Raw genomic sequence first — 24039 nt, 5'->3', positions numbered from 1 at the left:
AAATAAAAGATATAAGCCAAAAAGAAAAGATGGGGTTAAGTGATGTAACAGCTTAAGCCTTGCAGTGAACTCTAAGAAAAAGTTTACCTTTTATTTAATGGCATCAATAATTGCAAACCATACAAAGTAAATAGCCACATAATTGACAATACTTTGTGTGTAAGGTAATATATCTTGGATCTTGTGGAAGAGGTGGAAGAGGAGAAAGAGCCATATCTTTTCCAAGGGGAAAAAGCTTTTATGCAATTCAAGCACCATTTAAAAAACAAATCAATTACCAGCAACTACCTGGTTTGAACTGAGAACATGGGCAAAACTTTGTTGTGGTCAGTAACTGGAAATAACTAACATCTCCCCAGAGATATAGATGATGACTATATTATAATGGTTATTTATTTATTTATTTATTTATTAAACAGATTTGTATGACTGCCCAGTTCATACACAGGTGGCTCTGGGTGGTTTACAACATTAAAATCCACAATATTAAAAATCATAATGCCACCACCCCATGGCAGCAGCAACTCAATCAAACCAATCGCTTGATCGGCTCCGTCTCCATTCAAAATCCTCAGGTCCACTGAGAGAACCACGTCTTCAGAGCCTTTCAGAAAAGGTGAGGATCAATGACACCTCCAGGGGAAGGATGTCCCATAGGGGCCACTAATGAGAATGCCCCTTTTTCATAGTCCCACCAGATGTACATCTCTAATGGATGAGACCAACAACCTTCTCTGCCTTCCCATCCTACCCTTCTACAAGAACCAAAGAATGCCTTACTCAGAGCCACTACATCTTGCCAGGGTTCAGTTTTAGCCTGTTGCACCTTATCCAGATCTTAACAGCCTTCAGGCACAGGGAGACGTCACAGAATCACTTAACTCACCACAGCATTGATGTACAGCTATCATCAGCATGCTGATGGTATTTCAACCCCATGATAGGGTGACCTCTCCCAGTGATTTTCTGTAGATGTTAAAATTTTCCTATAGGCAGGTTTGATGTCTTTGGTAGTCAGCAAGTCTTCACAGTATTCTCACTTCAATACCTCTTCTATACTGTCCTTCAGATATTCTTCCAATGCCCTTTTTTCTTCTTCAACTTCAACTTCTAATGCAACCTATGCTCCTTGGTAAATAAAGTCTATCAACTTTACTGCGTGGAATGGATGAAGGGTATGATTTACTGTTATTATTTTTCTGGTTTTTCTATCCAGGGTTTATACTTCAGTTTGAGTCCAGCCCACTATTTCAGCTGTATATCTAATGGCTAAAACTGCTCAAATGTTAATCACCTCGATGGTATTTTCACCATTGAGTTACGATCTTCTTCACTCTTCTGATGTACAGGTAATCCTTGACTTACAACAGTTCATTTAGTGACCATTCAAAGTTACAATGGCACTGAAAAAAATGACTTATGACCATTTTTCACCCTTATAACCATTGCAGCCTTATAACCTAATAACCATCCCCATGGTCACATGATCAAAATTCAGATGCTTAGCAACTGACTCCTATTTATGACTATCCCAGCGTCCCAGAGTCATGTGACCTTCTGACAAGCAAAGACAATGGGAAATCCAGATTCACTTTACAACTGTGTTACTGACTTAATAAATGAAATGATTCGCTTAACAACTGTGGCAAGAAAAGTTGTAAAATGGGGCAAACTCATTTAACAAATGTTTCACTTAGCAACATAAATTTTGGGCTCAATGGTGGTTGTACCTTGAGGACTACCTGTATTCACTATTAACCTTCTTCTTGACTTCAATGTGGCAGATATCCAGGTATTTATAGTATATTTTTCAGTACAGATTCTTGATGTTATTTCCACAGGGCATCTTGATTCCTTCAGTTTTCACTACTTTTCTTGTTAATGGTGAGGGTGGCACATTTGTCCAGTCCAAACTCCACTGCAATATCTTGGCTACATATTCAGACAGCATTGATCGGTTATTCCATTTCAAATTGTGTTTTTCCATGCAGCTTCAAATCATCCATGTAAAGGAGGTGGGATAGCCTGGCAGATATTTTTTCGATGTTTGATAGCCATGGCCTCAGTTATTTAGCATTGTTGACAGAGGCATCAATGCAATGACAAGCAATAGCGGAGATATGTGATAATGATGATTTCACCCACTCTATTTTTTTAAAAATTACTGCCTAAGATATCTCTTTTTACCGAATAAATTTCTTTGTAGCCCATTTTAAATTCCAAACTATTCTTTCTTAATTTGCACCTATGTATTTTACACAGAATGGTACGACAAATAAAAATTATCTACAAACATGGTGTGCATTGTATCTGCAACATGCTCCACTAACTACATGGCACAAGGAACTTTCTACATAGAGAAAGAAAGTTGGATAAGTAGAGGGTCTGAAGAACAGAATAGCTTATTCTTTCCCTTGTGCAGTAAATGAAGCTGAGTGACTCTCTTTCAAGTCCTGCTCTTTTTTTCAGATAAAAAAACCCTGTAGTTTGTTTCGTTTCCAATTGGCACGCATACACTTCTTCTATTCTGACTATATCTCAAGCAAAATTATTGAGATTGGTGTACAACATGTTTCATGCCCAAGTGGAGTATTCAAGTCTGAGTATCTGTTGCTCTAGTCCAGCCTACGAACTGCAATGGCATACATCCAGTTTATAATGGACCTGACAACCCATTAGAAACATAAAAATTAGGCTTCATCTGAGAAGGTCAAATATTTAAAACCATATTGAACTAATGGTAAATACTGTAACCAGCATTGCATTTACTGTATGCAATTGAAAATGAAGAAACTATATATCTTCATCCTTAGAAACTTGGCTTTTTATATATTTTATGCAAATATGGTGTTAAAGTATAATTTGAACATAAGCTGACAACTAATCTAAAAATGGGTAACCCCACGACATAGAGCCAAAGGAAATATTGATTATCAAGTGCCCCATGTTCAATCTGACATTATTTTCAGTTTATGTAACGTGAATAAAAAATAGTTGAGACTGGAGCTGACTATGAAAAGAAGAAACAACAAGTATGCATATACCACAAACAAAAAATTCTCAGCAAGAAGAATAAAGAAGCTGCTAACACCTTCTTGTGTAGGAGTTTAAATTAAAATGTTCTTTGCTAGATCTATGATAAAAATATACCCCAACAATTTCAAACCTTGCCAACATCTTGCATGAATTCTAATGTTCATAGAAATTATTTATTTATATGATATATTTTTAAATATACTTTTAAGAACAGTTTTGCTGTCTTAAATTCATTATGCTTGGCTTTCTAGTACATCTTCCTAACCCAAGTGCCCCTTCTGATGTGAAGGACTGCAGCTCCCATAATTCCGGAATGATTTTTGTGAAACTCAGATATATTGTTCTTAACAAAGGCATTAGAGCACAGTAGCTTATTATATTATATGCAACTTTGGTATGTGTCATTAGTGGGTTTTTTTAATTTACACTTCAGAATTGAATATATATGTCTTCAACTATGAGTTAATCTGGAATATAAAAATATAATAACATGTGCATTTATGCTTACTGGATCAAATAAGTATGGTCATAAATCTTCAGACATCAAAACCAGCATAACATCATTGAACTATAGAAAGCTGTGTTGTGAGAAAAGTCTGCTGCTGATAGCTCTTCTTAAATATTTAGCTGAGTTCTTGCCTCACAATCAGGAGGCTGTGAATTCGGTCCTAGGTAAAGGCAGATGTTTCTCTCTCTGGGCACGTTAAGATTACATCTGCTGAATATAACTCTGCACTGGCAACAGGAAGGGCATCCGGCTAGTAAATACTCAGCTCCATTCAGTTGCCCAGACTTCGCAGCTGCCTTGCAAAGGATTATGGGGTCATTAAAAGATGTTGATTGTAGGTAATCCTTATTTAATGACCACAATTAGGATGGCAACTTGCATCATTAGGCAAGCAGTCACTAAGTGAAACTGCAACTGTGTTTATGATCTTGTTTTAGTTTTCCTTTGCTTTTCAGACCTGCAAACGGTTGCAAACAATCACTAAACAAGGCAGTTGCTAAACAAGGACTGTCAGCATAATGTGGTACATATTTGGGTGTGCTTATTGTTACTATGTGTTAATTGACATTCTGCTTCCATGAACAGATAATCTGGAGGCAATACTGATGTGTAAGTTTGAGATTAGTGTTCATAAAGATTCTGCAGGAATTGTTGCAAGTTACCACTTACAAGTAATTAGACAGTATTTATTATTACTAGCTGCTAGAGTGCATGACACTGATAAATACATTGCAGTGTAATGAGAGGCCAGTTGATTGATTTGTGAGGTACGTACCATCGCCAAAGAGATGAGCCACAAGTTTTGTGAGTGTCATTTTCAAATTGTATTCCACAAGCTTTGCTGCTTCCATGGTATGCACCTCTTGCTTATGTGATGTACGGTGTCCTTGTTCAAACAAGCAACAATTTTCTCCATCGCTGACATTGCTGAACAACTGTTTATTAAATAAAAGACAATTACGAACGATTAGCGGAGTTTGTTCACATACATGCTTGGGATAATCCTTTTAAATAGAATCTACAGAGGAAATTCCCGTTTTTTGCTTTAGTTCTATCGAATATGTTAATTGATCTTCAGTAACATTGTAGAAAGTTTCTTTTTATAGAAATCAAGTCCATATTTTCCCAATCTGCAGAAACTGACCTAAGCATCAATGCTTGCCTCAGGTTACTTAAACAAGTATATTTCTAAGTTGATATTTTAATTAGATATTTCCAGCTTACAGTTTACACACTTAGCAACAGGCCTTCATCAAAATGTCATATCTGTAATGGTATGTGGGAATGACCTTGGGAGACAGGAAGAAGAGAAGCAGCCTAGGGAACTGTCGTATAAAAGGCAACTTAGCTTACAACAGGAATGTGGGTTGGCAAGCAGCTGAGAAGTCCTAGTTTCTTGGGCTGAAAAGGAGACAGGGGAGAAATGTACTTTCAAATCTGTAAGATTCTGTTAATGTTACCTTGCAATAAAGTACAATTAGCTCATCTGGCTGTGCTTCTTGCTTGCACTATCTTGCAAGGTTGATAATAACCCTGTCAAATGTCCTTCCACTGATATACCCACATCTATATACATATTATTGTTTAGAGTTTTGTGGTGATCTACAATTATTTCTCAAGATGAAACAACAATTTTAGCCTTATAAAATCAATTCATTATTTAATCAATGAAATAATGAATTCTCCTTCAGTCATTCACCTCTACTAACTCTACATTTGCTGTTTTCTAATAGTTGGCTGATGAATCTAGCACATGTAATATGTCAATTTTCCTTTAAATGAGGAAAAATCAATAATTAAATCAATGTACTCTGTCCGAACCTGTTGTAGAACAGCCTCCTACCTGATGGATTAACAATGACTATCAGGAGAATATTTCCTACCATTATATTTCACTGTTTGGCACACACACACAAAATAAAAACCCTGTAAGATTACACCTGGCCCTCCACTGTTATTGAATGAGCAGGTACTCAAGTCACTGTGTTAATAATAGAATACCTTCTGCTGCTTACAACTAGGACTTTTAGTTTAGGAACAACACAAATTACTTTGGACATGAAGCTACATCACCTTTCAATGTAATCACTGAATCTTTCAATCCAGAGTTCACCAAATGTAGAAAGCTGAGATTGTTTCTGTTATATGAATTCAGTCAGCAAACTTCAGTAGTAAAGGCTTTCAGAAAGGGTGTGACCCATCTTTCAAAAGGTGTAATCCAATTTTTTTTTAAAAATAACTCACAGTTAATATGTTAATATTTACTTCCAGTGTTCAGTATAGTTTAGATGATTACCTGTCAAGGCAATCTGATGAAACTTGGTCCCGACTTATTTCTCATGCTTTAAACTCCTAATTTGGCTGAGATAGTTTTCCACTTCTACATGCCTTAAAATGTATGAGAAATGTTTATTGCAGTCATTTAGCTGTGCTCAAGAGTAAGGGGCCTGGAAGCCAGTGGAATTATCCTCACTCCCAGGCAGCAAAGTGTCTTATATTCTTGGCGTCTTCCCTTTCTTAAGATCACAAGAAAAGAGATGCTCACACCAAGTGTTTCAATTCTGTGTATACTGCTTTATCTCAAAAGGAATTCAGCAATGAAAAGAGAACCTCCTTTATTTCATTACAAATATCGTCGATACCCTGATTGCCCAAGATATAGTCTATCATGTTGAAACTTCCACAATACCAAGATAAAAGAAACAATACTCATGACATTAAAATGACCTCCACCTGTATTACTCTTATCAGCTTTTGCTGTCTCTCCGGCACAAATCTGAAGTGCTACGTGGTAAAATGCTGCCCAACTAATATAAAACTGGAAAAGAAGAATCTCAATCCAAGATTATACGTACAAAATAGAATTTTCAAGTGGCCGTTAAGCAGAAATATTGCTCCATAGTGATCTCTCGGGCAATGCCCTTGTGACAAACATGGCATCTATGGGAATGATGAACGAACTCAGTATCATGGTGCCTTGTTGCATTGAGAATAGCTTAACTACAGTCGTTACAAACCATCATTCCCCTTCCATTTAAATCAAATTGGGAACTTGGTTCAAAGTATGGTTTCAGAGGAAAGGAGAAGGGCTTGCTCAAAAGCTGAAGCCTGTTTGCAATGGCCAATCCATGAAGTAGTCATCCAGTCCAATTCAGAACATGCCAAGAAAAATTTATTGGTAGAAATTACGTGCTCTTTCTCATTCTCTCTCTCCCTCTCTCTCTTGAAAAGGTAGCAAATCCCATCTAATGCAACAGCAGCATGTTTCTATTTCAATAACTGACAATAATAAGGAAAAGGAAAATGCATCTGGCTGTGAAAAGTATCAAATTCCTATGATATCCTACTTCATGGCTTGAGACCAGGCTCTCTGAGGGATTGTCTCTTGCCGGTCACATCCACCCGACCCACTAGAGTGGGGAGGCGAGGAATGTTGTGGGTCCGGTCCCCTAAGGAGATATATCTGGTGGGACCCAGAAGAAGGGCCTTGTTCCTCCCTCTGGAACATCATCCCTCTGGAAAGTAGACTGGCCCCCACTGTCACTCTTTTGGAAGGCTTGAAGATGTAGTTCTGCCAGCGGGCCTGAGGAACCCAGAGCGGGATGGAGCCTATTAAATGGCCGGTATGACTGTGTGTTGTCACTGGGGTGGGGGGTTTCTATCTCCTGTAGGTCGCCTTGAGTTGCCATTTTAATTTTAAATAAGTGAGAATAATCAACCAATGGAACAGCTTGCCCTCGGATGTTGTGCGAGTGTCGTCACTTGAGACTTTCAAGAAGAGATTGGACTGCCATTTGTCAGAAATGGAGTAGGGTCTCCCGCTTGGGCGGGGGGTTGGACTAGATGACCTACAAGGTCCCTTCCAACTCTGATTATCTGTTACCTGCCATGAGTAGGCAGCAATATAATTTTTTTAAAATAAATAAATCTGGATTTTCCTTAAAAGAATCCCATTCCCCACCTTCCTTCTCTACCTCTACTGACTTATCTCTATCATTGAATTTCTGCTACTTTCTACATTTTTTTAATGTAGACTCAGTGATGTCATAGTAATGGAAATAGTAGGTGATCAATATATTATCTGATCTTTTAATTTTAAATGTCTTATGTTATCAGTAGAAAGTTATCAGAATACTTATATCACATCCCTTTAGCAAAGCTTACCCAAAGTTTACAAAAAAAGCATCGCCTAAAACCAGCGTTTTTAGTCTGCAATATGTTATTGGTTTTTGTTCCCATTAGCTCCCTCTGGTGGAGAGAATAATGTAGGCTTATATTTAATATGAGACGGCGTGGGGTTAGCTATACAGTCTTTCCAAGTTATAGTTTTTAAAAAAAGTCATGTGATACATTCGGACAAATTACTCCATTGTTTAAATGTCAGCTATTTAAAATTTGACTTCCACAACTGCTCTAGTCCAATTATTTTGGAAGCATAATTCTTTTTGTTGTCAGGATTTAAAGCAAATTCCTGACAACACATCACTGCAGGTGACTGTACTTTATTTATTTATTTAATTAATTTATTTGATTTGTCAATCGCTTACAAGATAATAGGTATAAGTAGATATATAGTTATGAATACATGAAATGGGTACATATAAGAAAAACAAAAGAAACAATAGGACAGGGACGGTAGGCACGTTGGTGCGCTTATGCACACCCCCTACAGACCTCTTAGGAAAGGAGTGAGGTCAATAGTAGACAGTCTAAGGTTAAAGTTTTTGGAGTTTGGGGAAGAACTTAGCAGAACCTGGTGCATCTTGAAAAAAAAGCTAAATAGAGATAGAAATGTTAAGTACTTAAATGAGAGCTTACTGGAAATCCCAGGGTAATTGAGTCTACTAGGAAGTTGAAAAACATTCTAGAACACAGTGGCAACCATTTATTTACTTGCCAATAAAAACTTCATGAACATCTCTATATTATCACCAGAAGTCAAGCTTGCCTTGAGGGAGACTTTATTTTTGACTTACCTACAATACTCATTACTCTGTTGCAGCTTCTTCAGGTCTTTCAGCAGGAAATAAAAACACCGAAGTTTATTATGTTTTTGCAGCCTGGAACTTTCTCTACATTGGGTGTCATTTCAGACACGTTGATATAAATTATCTAATCAAATTCCAGATTGTCACTCTGAAGTCCGTGATGCTTTCTGAGCTTGGTTGTTTTCTTGCAGACATTTCCTTACCCAAACTAGTTAACATCATCAGTACAATTAGAGTGGTGGTTAGAATGAAGTATTGCAGGCTAACTGCCCACTGCCAAGAGTTCGATCCTGACTGGCTCAAGGTTGACTCAGCCTTCCATCCTGTTGAGGTCGGTAAAATGAGGACCCAGATAGTTGGGGGCAATAGGCTGACTCGGTAAACTGCTTAGAGAAGCAGCACTGTAAAGTGGTATATAAGTCTAAGTGCTATTGGTAGTCTTAGACTAGCATGACGACCCCTCATTTTGATCCTGAGCTACAAATATTCTCCTTTATTGATAGTCACTGGATTTACTATTGACTGGATTAGACCCATTGTGACATGAAGAACTGGGTTTTCAGACTCAGAAGTCTGTAATGCTGGGAAAGAGGAAAGGAAAGAGGAAAAGAGGACAGCCAACAGCAACACTGAATTGATTATAGTAGCAAAGGTACACTATTGGGAAACATGAAGGACCAAGTTGGGGAGAGATCATTCTGGAGAATATTTATGGGGTTGCTAACAGATGATGCCAGCTTGATATCGTATCATTTTTATCATCATCATCATCATCATCATCCACAGCTGTATTTCCTGAGCTAAAAATGTTATGTTCCTTTTGACTTCCAAAAACAAAAGCTCCTCTTCTGCGGGACCTGAGGGAATCAATGCAATTATTACGTTTCCAAAATATGAGAATATTTTTAAAGGAATATGTAAGAAATTACTCAAATCACTGTGCTATTAAGCCTTAATGTTTTCAAGGAAAAGTAATTTATTTGCTTAATTAATAAACGTGCACATGTTTAGAGGCATGACTCAACTTGAAATGACAATACATTGAAGTAAAAATATTTATTACAAATAGACCAGAATAAAAGAGAGGAGGAGAAAGGTAAAGGGGTGGAGGTAAAGAGAAGCATGCACAGGAGTACATTCTGCTCCTTTCTTCTAATGTATTGTGGATGCATTTTTGAGCTCTTCTCTCTTTAGTGATCTAATTTTGCATGAAAGCAAATAGAGGTTATAGAAGTTCAAAGAACAAGAGAAAAGCAGAGTGCTCTATAATATGCCAGAAGTGCTAGGGAGAAAAACAAATTGGCAGCCAATACTGATTTTTTAATAGCTTCCCAGTGTATTGAATACTATGATTCTATTTCAACATGGAAATGTATTTTAGAGTTGATGCATTACACAGTATTATTGCATATATCAAATATTTACTCATGAAGCAGAATCTGCCACAGCACATTTTCCAGAAGACATTTAACAACATAAGACTATCATGCTGAACTACGCCAAAGTTGTCTAGTTGTTTATTTCGAGAAAATGCTGAAAGGAAGCAAATGTGCAAGTTATCAGTTGAATATCCAGTCCTTCTTCCCAACTATTGAGAGATACCTTGTCTCAGGTACCAGTAGCAATATAAATCTTGACTGGTAGTAGTCAGTGATAGGGTTTTATCCCATGAATTAAATAAAAGCTTGTCACCACAATATGTACTCTCCTTGCATTCCGTAATTTACCTACAAAATGTAGTTCTGTAGTTTTTAGGTGAGGTTAGTTTAGTTTAGTGAAGGTGTACATCGTTTTATCCATCCAGTTTAACTTCATACATGTATAATTGCGTTTACTTAAATGGAATGCTCTAGCACAGGGATGTCGAACTGGATTTCTTCAAGGGCTTGATCAACATTGTAGTTCTCCACCGCAGGCCAGTGGGGGGCAGGGACGGGACAGATGCCTCCTGCAGCACCCTGCCGACCAAAACTGGACACAGGGGGTCCACACTTGACCCCCCTGGCGCCTCGTTTTCACCATCCATGGCTGCTTGCAGTCAGCAGTTTTTGAGCAACTTTTCGGCCCATTTTCAGCCTGTTTTCAGCCCATGATGCCATGGATGGTGAAAATGAGGCACAGGGCTCCTGAGGGCCGTATTTAAGCACCCTGTGGACCAAATCCAGCCTATGGGCCTTGAGTTTGACACCCCTGCTCTAGCAGATGACTTAAGAGAAATGTTTCTGAGGCATAAATATTCAGTTTAGTTCCCATTGATCCCATTCATTAACTCACTCTAGAGCAAAACAAAATAAATAAAAAATACAAGTTGTCCTTCAAATTAGAATATCCAGCAATATCCTACAAAAATAAAAAGTGCTCAATTTTTTTTGCTAGGATAGTGTCATTCTTTGGACTTGATTCTAAAAGAGGCCCTTCAGAACACATGGGAATGCTAACATACCACTTGTCTGTAGCGCATTAAAGCAGCAACATCTATTTCCTTGGCTTATTGGGAAAACTGCAACAGAAAAAGAAGACTGCAAGCGATCATTTAATAGTGAATAGCTCTGGGTTCCATCACCTGGGGGCTTTCGTAAAGAAAATATTAATAACAACCATAAAAACAAAGCATATAAAGAGAAGAGTCTGATTATAGCAGGGGTCCCCAAACTTGTCAACTTTAAGACTTGTGGACTTCTCCCAGAATTTTCCAGCCAGCTATGCTGGGAGTTGAATTCTGGGAGTTGAAGTCCACAAGTCTTAAAGTTACCGAGTTTAGAGACCTCTGGATTGCAGTCTAACATCAAGAAGTAGTCCCACAATTCATCCAATTTTGACTCTTTCTCTAGCCATTATGTGGTGAGAACATATGCCATATTAAGTTTTTTCACAGAAAAATGAGATCTGATCCAAAGAGATACCTTTCTTACCCTTTGAAAAACTCATTGGACTAAGTCTTAGTTCAATGAGGAGACCAAATCAGTGTTAATTGATATAAACTCAATGCAACCCTAGCAATACCATGGTTTTGAAATATGGAATGGGTCCTCTCATTATACACTGTACTTACTGTATTTAATTTTTTTTAACCATATAACCCTTGTTCTCACAAAAGTAACACATAAGCCAATTAGACACTGATCCAATAATTTTTCCTATTGTTGGTTTAAGATCATGCTAAAAATTACCAGTGATAAGTCCATGAGCCCATATAACCCAGTAGGCAGGTAAGCAGCAATGGATGTGTAAAAAAGAAAGGGTGTAGAGCAATCCAAGCACCATTCCAGAGGAAGGGATACCACCCCCTTCGTTCCCTTTTCTTTTCTCTACTCTCCCAACACAATTGCCATCTCTCTGATTCATGTCTCCCATCCTGGGCCCGCCCCACCACCTTTACTCTGATTGTCAAACCAGTCTACTGAAAAATGGCCTAGGGAGAAATAAAAGACCCTATCTCCCATGCCTTGTTAGGAAAACCAAAGTGTTTAATGAAGGATAAAAGCAACAACATAGAGAACAGCTGTTCCAACATAACCAAGCCTGCAGGCTTATATTTGCAACATGTTGTAAACTGGTAAATGCATGTTTAAAACCAATAATATAACTTAACGGTAGCAATATATTGTTTCATCTCTAACTCTTTTAAAGCATCGGCTAGACAAACTAATCATTAACTAAGTAAAGGAGGAAGCTTCCTGGAAAAACGCAGTGCCTAAATTGTCATGCAGATTTTAAGCTAATGCTATATGACCACAAAGGGCATCGTGATAGATCAAGATCCAAAGAGGATATGAGGACAATAGCTAATGTTCAAAAACTTCTGGGTATGCATCAAAAATTTACTTTTCAATTCTAACTACAAACCTCTACAGCTAAGATACCTTTTGTAACTTTTAGGAATACCATTCTTTTGTAACTTTTAGGAATACCATTCGTAAGAATTATACAATAAAAGATGGACAACCCATATAGTAATTTTTCATCAACAAAAAGATCAAATCTTTAAGAAATCTAAAATAGGGCATTAACTACCCTCCTTCATTATTTTTCACGCAGGAAACTTTAGTCACTGGTTTGTTTTCTTTTAAACCTTTGTAACATTTTACCAAGTAGACCCCATCACAGTGTATTTCTTGTCTTTAGAAAAAGAAAAGTCATTCCACTTAGTCAGTGGTGGGATTCAATTTTTTTTTACTACTGGTTCTGTGGGCATGGCTTGGTGGGAGTGGCAGGGGAAGGATACTGTAAAATCTCCAGTCAGTGGTGATATTTGCGGGTTCTCTGAACTACTCAAAATTTCTGCTACCGGTTCTCCAGAACTGGTCAGAACCTGCTGAATGCCACCTCTGCAGTTACTAGACAAATGTGTTCCAAACCTCAAATAATCAAGAGAGAAAGCAGAGGGTCTTTAAATAAAATAAGAGTTGTACATTTTAAATGTTTCCAATAATTTTTTGTAACAAGTTTAACCCCTCCGTTTACTTTCCAAAAGCCATACAGCAACAATATAATTATAAACTGTAAATTGTGCAATCCTCTTAAAAAAAACGAACTTGCCCAGCAAAGTGCTTAACAAAATTGCCTCAGAATACATCAGATGTTAATATACAGCAATAACAACTCAATCACTCTCAGGAGAAAAGTCATCTAATGAATGAATTTGGAAATAAGACAAAATGAGAGACACTATGACCATTTCCTTGGCATAAACTATTAGGACTATATGATCCAGGAGTATATGTTTCATTGCAAATGTATCTAATCAAGCCAAAATCACTGCATGATTCTATTAAAGAAATTAATAAGGAGGAAAAATATTTGTCCTCCAAGAAACAAATCATATTATAAGCCTAGCCAATGTAATTTTCTATGTAATGGTTTTGTCACAAGACAGAAGCTGATGATCAGAGCTGATTATATATCAAATACTGTACATTCCATGTTTTGCATTGCTGAGGAAGTTATTTCTCATATAGCATTTGCATACAATATTAAAATATAAATGTAGTTCTAATTCTGGGATAGAAGACTTTTAGCCTTCTAAGTATTATTGACTCTTTAGTTCCTTATCATGGCTATCCTGAGCTAAATTTATAGGAGGTGCAGTTAAAAGCATCTAAGGCAGTGGTGGGATTTGAATAACTTAACAACCGGTTCTCTGGCTGGGTAGGCATGGCTGGTTGGTCATGTGACTGGATGAGTGATGTCACTCATCACACCTAGCCCCACCTCCCGACCACTTGCCTCAAAGGCAGAGGTAGGATTCAGCCGGTTGGGGCTAATCCCACCACGGGCTGGTCCCGCCCCGCCCATTTTTCGACCTGTTTTTTGGCCGTTTTCCAGGCCATTTCCAAAGCCGTTTTCAGGCTGTTTTTCAGGCTGAAAATGGCCAAAAAAACAGCCCAAAACAGCCCCCAAATGGCTGGAAAACAGCCCATAAAAGAGGCTGAAGAACAAGCAGGGATGGGGCCAGCCTGTGGTTGCTGGTTCACCGAACCGTGCAGAATCTTAACTACTGGTTCGCCTGAACTGCTGCGAACCGGCAGCAGCCCATCACTGATCTAAGGATCACCAAAGGTCACCTACTCCTGACTTCACATATACATTTTAAATTTATAACCTGCATACAATATTAAAATATAAATGTAGTTATAATTCCGGGGTAGAAGGTATGGTAAACATATAAAATCCATAGCCAAATCCGGGTATTAGTTGAGAGGGTAAAACCGATAGACTGTAAAACTGGAGAAAGCTTTTCTAGATAATATTTTAATTCAAGCTTATCTTAATGATCAGAGAAAATCAGACTTACTTCATGGCTGGAAAAGAGTCGTACTCCTTCCATTTGATGGAAGATTGGATAATGGGTGCTATCAACCTGATCACGACGATAAACGTCTCCCACAACCAAAAATGCATCAAGTCCAGCATGTATCAAATCCCATTGGTGGGCAGATGTATGAGCTCTTAACATGTGAGTATGATTTAAGTAGTAGTTATCCCCTTTCTTCCTGCTCAGATGGTCTTGTGGAATAAGCAGTCTATCAAAGTTTTGTTCTACTGTGACCACAGGAGACAAATCATCATACACGGAAAACAGTGGGTTCCGAGAACGTACCAAGTATTGCTTGTAGAAGTGGTCTTTCACACGTTCCTTAATCAACCACAAAGGATGATTCCTTTGGTTGTGCAAGTTTCTCCCCACCTTGGAAATAATTTTCTTGGTGACATTACTGTAGTTATCTGAGAGATATGTATGGCCAAGAAGTTCCACTGCATTTGCAGGAAGAGCTCTGGCAGCAAAATCTGATGATATATTTTTATAGCAGGCATGGCTAAAACTGGCAGCTCTTTTTATCTGAAGTCCCCATGGTAAAACCACTTTGATGCAATGGATCGCTTGTACTGCATTTCTGGATGTAGCCATTAGAGTGTCCTTCTTGTGCTGTTAGCAGAAGAAAATCAAACAGACTAATTATTATTTCCTGCAGTATAAAAATGAAAATAGTAATAGCACTTAGACTTATATATTGCTTCATAGCCCTCTCTAAGGAGTTTACAGAGTCAGCATATTGCCCCCAACAATCTGGGTCCTCATTTTACCAACCTTGGAAGGTGGAAGGTTGAGTCAACCTTGAACCAATTAGGATCAAACTCCTGATGTGGGCAGAGTCAGACTGCAATACTGCATTCTAACCACCGGGTCACCATAAAGAATGAGAATTCTTTTGGAAGACTCTCTTTTGGAAAACTAAACCAGTGTATTTTCCCACAAATAACTCGGTGGTAATTGTTAATGTAATTTACGGTGTCTTAAGAATGTCAGTTTTTATGATGCTGAGATTTTTCAGAAATTTGGCAGGTCTCAGAAGACTGTACATGACTCATAAATCATTTGTCACATAATTGTATTTCATTTTAATCAGACTGTATTTAAACTTCAATGTTGCATCCTCTGGATTTCTTAAATAATAATACTAGTATTGTTCTGGGATGACGGGAATTTGCAACCCAATAAATTAAGAGAACATCAGCTAGTAGAATACTAATTTAGAGAATCTAATATAGCATTAACTACAATATTTACAACATTACACCCACACACATTTTCTATGTTAAATAGAATATATAGTTCCCAAGTTGCTAAGCAGCTTGGTAACGGCCCAGTTTTAGTACATTTATCATATGTTTATTATTTTATTTTTAACATTTGTTATACCAGTCGAAATTCTTTCCTCACATAGAGGCTGAGCAAACGACAAAAACAGGTGGACATGCTTTAGCATTTTGATCTTTTATACATGAACTACTAATATATATATTAGTTGTCAATGTATACAAGATCAGTTTAGGAAATAGAGTAAGTTGGCTGATGCAATTTTTGCTAGCTTTAGTTTCTTGGAAAAAAAAAATCTATATGGAATATTCCAAAACATACCGGCCGCTGGATGCTTGTGTTCGTGTGGAAACACTGGCAGCAGACAGAGACATAAGTGTGGGGGGAAGGCAAGTGATCCGGATGCACCGTGCAGGCCACCGGAAAGCCGAGCGGCAGTGGGCCAGAGTGGCATCTTTGCACGAGGCTCATCTTTGCACGGTGATACTGGCAACACACAGAGGCAGAGGCGCGGAGGAGAGGCAGGCAATCTGGATGTGCAGGCCTTGGGAAAGCCAAGCAGTGGTGGGACAGAGTGACGGGCGGCCGCAGGAGGCTCGTCTTCACATCTCTTGGCTTGCCTGCAGCACATGTGGCACACCGGAATTGCCTGCCTTCCACTCTGCATGTCAGGATCACCTGCCTTCTGCTCTGTGCCTTCTGCTCTGCGCAGCTTCAGAGTGTGCCGAGTAAGGGACTAGCAGGCTGCAGCTGCTGCTAGATACCATCGGTCTCTGCACATGCCACCACTTGTGTGTGTACCAAGGGGCGGAGTGCCCAGCCTGTCTGATCACCCTGAAATCTTGTTTCCCCGAAAATAAGCCATCATGGTTATTTTGGGGCACAAAAGAAAATAAGACTGGGTCTTATTTTCAGAGAAAAGCACCAAAGAATGGAAAGGAAACTTTGCAGGACCATAGATCTCAGTAAATATCTAAAAATGCCCTTCTGGTCTTGAATTGATCTTGTTCAGTGTCAAAAATCTGTTAAGTCATATTGTTAAGGCCACATGAAATTTGTCCCTCTGGCACTAGAGTTTGAAAAGCATATTTTGAAACAGGAGTTTCTGATTTATCAGTTTAGATTTCAATTGTAAACACAGTTGTTTGGGAGTTTCTTGAAATTTCTTTTGAGAAACCATGTCTACTATTATATTGTTAGTCATTACTCTATCAGCAGTATTATACCGTGTTTCTCATGTAATAAGGCCGGGTCTTATTTTTTTTTTGAGCCCCGAAAAAACGGCTAGACCGTCTTTTCGAGGGTGACTTAATTCCCCCCCCTTGCATCTTAGGGCGGGCGGCGATGGCTTGGATGTTGACCTCGGCGTTGGTGGGGCACTTTGTATCAGGGTCAACGCAGGCAGCACCATATCCGGATGTGCAACAAAAGTATTTCCTAACAGCAAGCCCCCCTGCCATTCCCCCCCCCCCCCATTTCACATGTTTTAATATAGGCCTTAATTTGGGGGGAGGGGCTTAATTTCATTTCATGCCTATAAAACATGCTGGGACATCCTATTGGGGGAGGCCATATTGTTGGAGAAACAGGGTATTTAGGGGGAAATATATATATATATATATATATATTTGTTTTCTGAGGTTCTCGCGGGTATTTGTATGTGGATCTTTGGTTATTCGGGTTTTCTCCCGCGTAAGATTGGAATTATCTAGGCAACGTTTCGATGAAGTCTCATTCATCATTTTCAGGCTTCTGTCTTCAGCTCTGTGCTTCTCAGAGTGATGTGAGCTTGCAGCTGCTTCTTCCTTTTAACTGCTAGTGGGGGTGTGACTTGATTGGGTGGGGGCTTGGCTGTGTTCTGATTGGGTGGGGGTGTGTTCTCATTGGTTGGGGTTTTGGCTGTGTTCTGATTGGTTGGGGGTTGGCCATGTTCTGATTGGCTGGAGGTGTGTTCTGTTCAGGTGGGGCTTGGTTGTGCTCAGGTTGGTCTTAGTTACTGGGGGATTTGAGCTGGTGAGCTGTGATCTTGCTGTTTGGCTTCGAGTTCGTGGTCGTGCTGCATCTTCATGTACTGACCCCCACCTGAACAGAACACACCTCCAGCCAATCAGAACATGGCCAACCCCCCAACCAATCAGAACACAGCCAAAACCCCAACCAATGAGAACACACCCCCACCCAATCAGAACACAGCCAAGCCCCCACCCAATCAAGTCACACCCCCACTAGCAGTTAAAAGGAAGAAGCAGCTGCAAGCTCACATCACTCTGAGAAGCACAGAGCTGAAGACAGAAGCTTGAAGATGATGAATGAGACTTCATCGAAACGTTGCCTAGATAATTCCAATCTTACGCGGGAGAAAACCCGAATAACCAAATATATATATATATATATTCTTAAGTTTTCGCGGGTACTTACATGTATGGCCTTCAGCTTTGTTCGGGTATTTTCCCACGTCATAGTAGTGGTGCTTTTAAAGTTGTAGCAACGTTTCAGCAGAATCTCATCTGCCATCATCAGGCTTATCAGGAATATATATATATATATTCATAAAGCATGAATAATGTTATAATAATGTATAAATTATAATGGAACTATTTCATAAACTTTTCTTTGGGACTGAATGAGCTAAAGCTTATCTGTTTTATGGAAAATACTTTTTCCAAGAGCCGTGGTGGTGCAGTGTTTGGAATGCAGTATTGCAGGTTAACTTTGCTCACATTGCCAGGAATTTGATTCCTTAGATCCTAACCAGCTCAAGGTTGACTTAGCCTTCCATCCTTCCAAGGTGGGTAAAATGAGGACCCAGATTATTGGGGGCAATATGCTGACTCTATAAACTGCTTAGAGAGGCTATAAAGCACTATGAAACATATAAGTAAGTGCTATTGCTATTTATTTACTAAGTTTGATGCTACATTCTTAACAGTTTAAAATACAAACTACAAAATAATTGGTATTCTTAGGAAATGCAATGCACACATAAAAAAGTCCAATGGGATCATGCCAAAAGTCATATTGGATAAAAATCTTGGAATTTGTAGTTAAACACAGTTGGAGACACCAAGTTGAGAATTCCAACATTTTCTTTCCATGGTTACCAATCTGATGGCTGTGAGAAACTCCAAAATAGAATAGAATAGAATTTTTTATTGGTCAAGTGTGGTTGGACACACAAGGAATTTGTCTTGGTGCAAATACTCAGTATACATAAAAGAAAAGATACATTCGTCAAGAATCATAAGGTACAACACTTAATGATAGTCATAGGGTACAATAAGCAATCAAATCATACTAGGAAACAGTATAAAACACACAAAAGTACAGTTTCCCACTCCACTGTGGTCTGGAGATACATATAATCCATGAGATAATATATAGCAATAACCACTAACAGCTTTTCCTCTGTGTATTTGCTGAATCTTACATTAAAACCATCCAGGTTGGAAGACATAAGATTACTGCATCTTGTAGCATATTGTGTTAAGAACTAGATCTAGCAAGGAGAAAAAGGCAGAAGAATCAAATAATAGCTTCCATTATAAATAAGGCTTGTATCTTCCCCTTGACAATTGTTGGGTTTCCACTTAACAGTGTTTTTAGTTCTTGCAATAACTGCATTTATCAGAGTATCCTTGAACACTACCTAAATAGTTTCTATTTCTACTCTTAGACAGGAGAAGAATGATACAACTTGGGGGAGAAAAAGTCTTCTTCTATTCCCTACATTTTGCTTCCTGTGGCAAAGCAGTATTTATTTGGTTAGAAACACCATAAATCTTCTAAATTTATAATAGGGATGAATAAGTGTATTTTAAAATCCTCACCAAAAAGATAAACTCTTGGTTCTTAAATTGAAGGGGCCCTTCAAGCTTGCTTATTTTCTTGCAGACGTTTCATTACACAAACTAGGTAGCATCATCGGTGCTGATGATGTTACCTAGTTTGGTTAATGAAATGTCTCCAAAACAGCAAGCTCAGAGGGCACCAAGGACCCCCTCATTTCAATCCTGAGCTACATATATTTTCCTTTATTAGTTCTTAAATAGAAATTATATTCTCTTAGAATTTATTTTCTTGGATGTAGGGATAACTTACTGTATATACTCGAGTATAAGCCTAGTTTTTCAGCCCATTTTTTGTGCTGAAAAAATCCCCCTCGGCTTATACTCGAGTCAGATTCCCCTCTGAAAAAAAAATGGTGTGGGGTCGCGGCCTCCAGCGGCAGCGACTCCCAACAGCCCCAGCCGGGAAGGGAAAGGCAAAAGGCGCTTTGCCTTTCCCTTCCCGAGGCGGCGGGACTGGGGCCGCGCCGGCGGTAGTGACTCCTGACTCAGGGGGCCTCCGAGGGAGGGGAAGAGAGTGACTCCTGCCTCCCGCTGTCATCATCATCTTCTTCTTTTGGGTTAGTGAATCAATTAAACCTTTCATGATAGTGAGATCGTTCCCCAAATTAATTATTTTTATTTTTGAAATTTACCAGTAGCTGCTGCATTTCCCACCCTCGGCTTATACTCGAGTCAATAAGTTTTCCCAGTTTTTTTGTGTAAAATTAGGTGCCTCGGCTTATATTCGGGTCGACTTATACTCGAGTATATACGGTATGTTAAAAAATATACTTATATCTTCCTTTCTATTTTTTTAATTGACACCCCAGACACTCAATGTTGGATGTTTCCTTCCGTTCCACGATTGCTTTACGTATTTTGAAACAAGGCCAAGGAAGGCAAACTTGCTTGACAGAAATGCATTGAAACTGAAAAGCTGAGATAAGGAGAAGCAAAGCAAGAAAACACACTTCCTGCTTCCATATAAATTATGTAAAGGGACCAAAGTATGGAACTGATGTTCTGAGTGACAGATAATACTGATCAATCCTGACAAAATAGATGGATCAACTGCCCAAGAAGATTGTTTTCAACCTATTCTAGAATATCTCAAGTCCTCCTAATGGATCATGTCCGTATTATGAAATGGCCCTAGATCTAACTTTGTGCTGTCACTATGCTTTCTGAAGCAGTGACTTATACAATTTACCTGAGGCTAATTAACTTGGCCAGACAGATCGTATTTGGTCAGCTTAATCCACTGTGTGTCACTACTTACAGTCAATTTCCAAACCAATAAATTAATGCTTTCTTTTAAAGCTCTATGCAATGTGTGACATGGTAAGTTAAAGGGATACCTACCCCCATGTTAATTGTCTCCTCATTAAAATAATCTGCTTTTCTCTGTATGCCATGTGAAATTATTAATGACAAACAATAGAGAGGCAACCTTCCCTCTGTGTAGCTTATATCTAATTTATAGAATTTCTTTTGAGCGGGACAACCAGCTAACGGCTATATTTTATTAATGCCAGAACTCTTCACTCTCCCAGGAGTTAAAAATGCCTTGCTTTTGTTTTTTTTTACTGTTCCAAGTCTGAATTTGTTTAAACTGATGGGTAATTTTAATTATCACATCACATTTTATTTTATTTTACTGGTTTTATTATAAATCAGCCTGACAACTATTTTTAAGGTTCTGGGTGTTTTTTTAAAGTATCAAAAGTATCACTGCCTTAAAAGGTCAAGCTAAATTTCTATTAAGAAAAAAAATCTGTTTCTTTTTTAAAAATGAAGTTTAATACATTTAGAATTTGAGTCAAAGACTTCTCAATTATTGAAAGGTGAGGTTAAAATATAGAGCTCCAGATGACTATTAGCGAAGTTATAGCTATAGCTATCAACAGATTAAACAAAAAAACTCCCTTAAAGATCATCTAACGTTTTGTAGCCCAGATATGAAAGCCCTAAAAACATCCTAATTTTCAGATCAGAAATTATTTACTTACTGAAGGAGAAAAAGACGGTGGCCCAAGCAAAAATCTTTTCAACGGGAGCCCATTGGATGGGGGTAGGAAGGGGAGGCAGTAGGATGCATCCACCAGAAAGGAATATTGCCAAAGGATTCAGTCATGCTAGCACACAATTAATCAGGTTTAAATCAGTGAAGGTCTATCTACCCATGGCTTCCGAATGACAGAGTAAAAACAGACCAGATCCTGGTTTATATCTACGGTTTTAAAATCCTTCTTCCTCCCTAAAGGGATTGGAATCAGCATACATAATTTCCATGTTCATTTCAAAACAGAAAAAGTAAGATCTATCAATCTGATAAATGTTCTACACTCACTAGCTTAAATAGCCCCGTCTTTGAGAATGATGGCCATTCCACCATTGTCTAGTAGTTAAAACCTGTTTCAATCACAAAGATACACTGTTATTGGCTAATATTTCATGACCTTAAGGAAAACCCCAGCTGCAACCAGATCCTCATAGATAAATATAAACTTCGTGCAAGCGATGATTCAGATGTATAAAGTTATGTAAATGAGCCATAATGCTCCAAGTCATTAAAATTTAATATCTGAAAATGAGCAAATGATAATGCCTTGATATAAGGAACATTTATGAACCCAAATAACCACCTCTTTTTTCATGCGTTCAAGAAAATTAGGGTTTTGTTTTTTTTTAATTTAAGTACAATACTCATTACATTATATGCCCATTTCAGTTGCGGTTCTAGTAAGCTTCTTTCCAGTTTGTTGGGAAAAAATCTGCAAATCACCCAAGATATGCCAAAATGATGTATTTACTTAATATCCCTGAGCACAAAATAGGAGAACATGGCTGTGAAGAATTTGGGAGAGGAGAGGAGCTGTCCATACGCTCAGTACTAACAGTCCCAAAAGAAATTTTACACTACCAAGATTACTAAGCATATGTAAGTTAGGTCTTTTTGCAATTTTTTTCAGTCAGTCAAAACTGCATGCTAGTATACTGTCAGACTAATATATTGCTGGCTTTGAAGATACAGTAATTTATTCAGGTCAAAGCCATTGATAGTGTAAAGTATGCTATAAACCTTAAAAAAGGAAATCAGTGATACTTTTTTCTGCATTAATCTTTCTAAAAGGAAATAGGTTTTCTTTTTCATTTCTCATAATTATTGTTGTGACTTTCCTTGGAACTTCCCATAAATTGTAGAATAGGAAAAATATTCCACAATTTTTGAACACCTGAGCTTCTTTAGTTGCTACAGTTCAATAGCAGGGGCTTCTTCAATACGGTACTGAACAACATAAAAGAGTATCTCTTAGTTAATATAATTTAGTCACTAGAATGCTCACCTAGTGATATGAAAGACTTAGTTTTGCTTCTACTCTCTTGGATGCAAGTCCCATTTGAACTCCACTCAAATTGCCTGCATACACCATGTTATTTTTTTGAGAACTGCAAAGTGATCTCGGCCAGGTTGCTGTTTTTCAGCATCGGGTTCTCACCTGTAAAATGAAAACAATGCTTTGAGTTATATTGATGCACTCTACAAGGCACCACATTTGGAAAATTGTTTAGGAATTTTGCAGAGTGCTGCAGCTAAACAGCTAACTGGGATCAAAACATGAATATTGACTTTGCAGCAAGCTCATTAAAACAGATTTGCTGGTTACTAGTTTTATTTTTTGATGCAACACTAGGTATTAAGTGCTATTGCTATTATATACAGCTAGTAAAGTAATGCAGAGACTATTTTCTCTTATGAAAGGAAGGGGTGGCTTAGTATGCCTAGCCGTACGATTTTGAACAAGATTCTTCCTCTGATCCTATTAGCAATACTATCACATTTTATGAAATGTGAGAGAATGCCTTCTCAATTAAGATCTTTCCAAACTTCCTTCTATTGGTAGGCAAAGATATTCTCACGCATATATGCTTTTATAAAATGTGTTACATTAATTTGTATAATTATAATTCTGACTCATTTTATATTTAACCACCTTAAACACGTTTGGAGGAGTATAAAAGAAAGACAGAACTCATTATGCTCATATGAAACATGCATATCTTGCACAGCTAAGCAGTTCTGTGCCATAAAATATCTATAAAAAGGATAAGTATTCCTGAAGCCACTCAGATGTTTTCAATTTCAATTTCCATCAACTCTAGCTAGGTTGGACACGGGCAGAAAATTGTGAAGATGAATTCAAAACAACCGAAGAGTTCCAGATTGTCTACTCATTTTATAAAATTGTTCTTATCATCATCATCAGTCATCCAGAATTCTTTTTGGAGTTCAATTATATAAAAATTCAACTCTGAAGACGTATGGCCGCCTTAGGCATGAAATGTATGTCCTACATTTGTATATTAAACAGTCCCATTCAAGTCAAAAATTGATTTCCCCCACAACTGAAAAACCAGCAGGCCAGGGATGGGGAACCTTTTATGGCTCACTGAGGAATTCTGGGAGTTGAAGTCCATAAGTGATAAAAGAGCCAAGCTTCCCTACCCCTGCACTACGCAAACAACTTATTTTCTTGAAATCCCTTTCTCTCTAAATCTCTCTGTTCTGAATGGGGAAGA

The 24039-nt window shown here is 38.1% G+C and overlaps 1 protein-coding gene across 7 annotated transcripts in view; it reads right to left on the bottom strand.

Annotated features, from left to right (window-relative positions):
- The window catches only part of FARS2 (phenylalanyl-tRNA synthetase 2, mitochondrial), a 212660-nt gene that overhangs the window by 149884 nt on the left and 38737 nt on the right, over positions 1–24039 (bottom strand). For 6 of the 7 annotated variants that reach the window (XM_026676648.2, XM_026676651.2, XM_087961246.1 and 3 more), the window contains exons 2-4: positions 22806–22958; positions 14327–14959; positions 4320–4479 (exon numbers count right to left, since the gene is read on the bottom strand). In XM_026676648.2, the coding sequence (XP_026532433.1) occupies positions 4320–4479; positions 14327–14941 (775 nt within the window). In that variant the 5' untranslated portion in view covers positions 14942–14959; positions 22806–22958. The remainder of the gene's footprint in view (positions 1–4319; positions 4480–14326; positions 14960–22805; positions 22959–24039) is intronic. The other variant, XM_087961248.1, reaches the window with a different exon arrangement.

This window comes from Notechis scutatus, chromosome 3 (genome assembly GCF_049901735.1).
Source record: "Notechis scutatus isolate UNSWTSFEM ecotype Mainland chromosome 3, rNotScu1.2, whole genome shotgun sequence".
Taxonomy (NCBI): domain Eukaryota; kingdom Metazoa; phylum Chordata; class Lepidosauria; order Squamata; family Elapidae; genus Notechis; species Notechis scutatus.
Note: the sequence above shows the minus strand (reverse complement) of the source record. Positions and strands in the feature narration are given on the sequence as shown.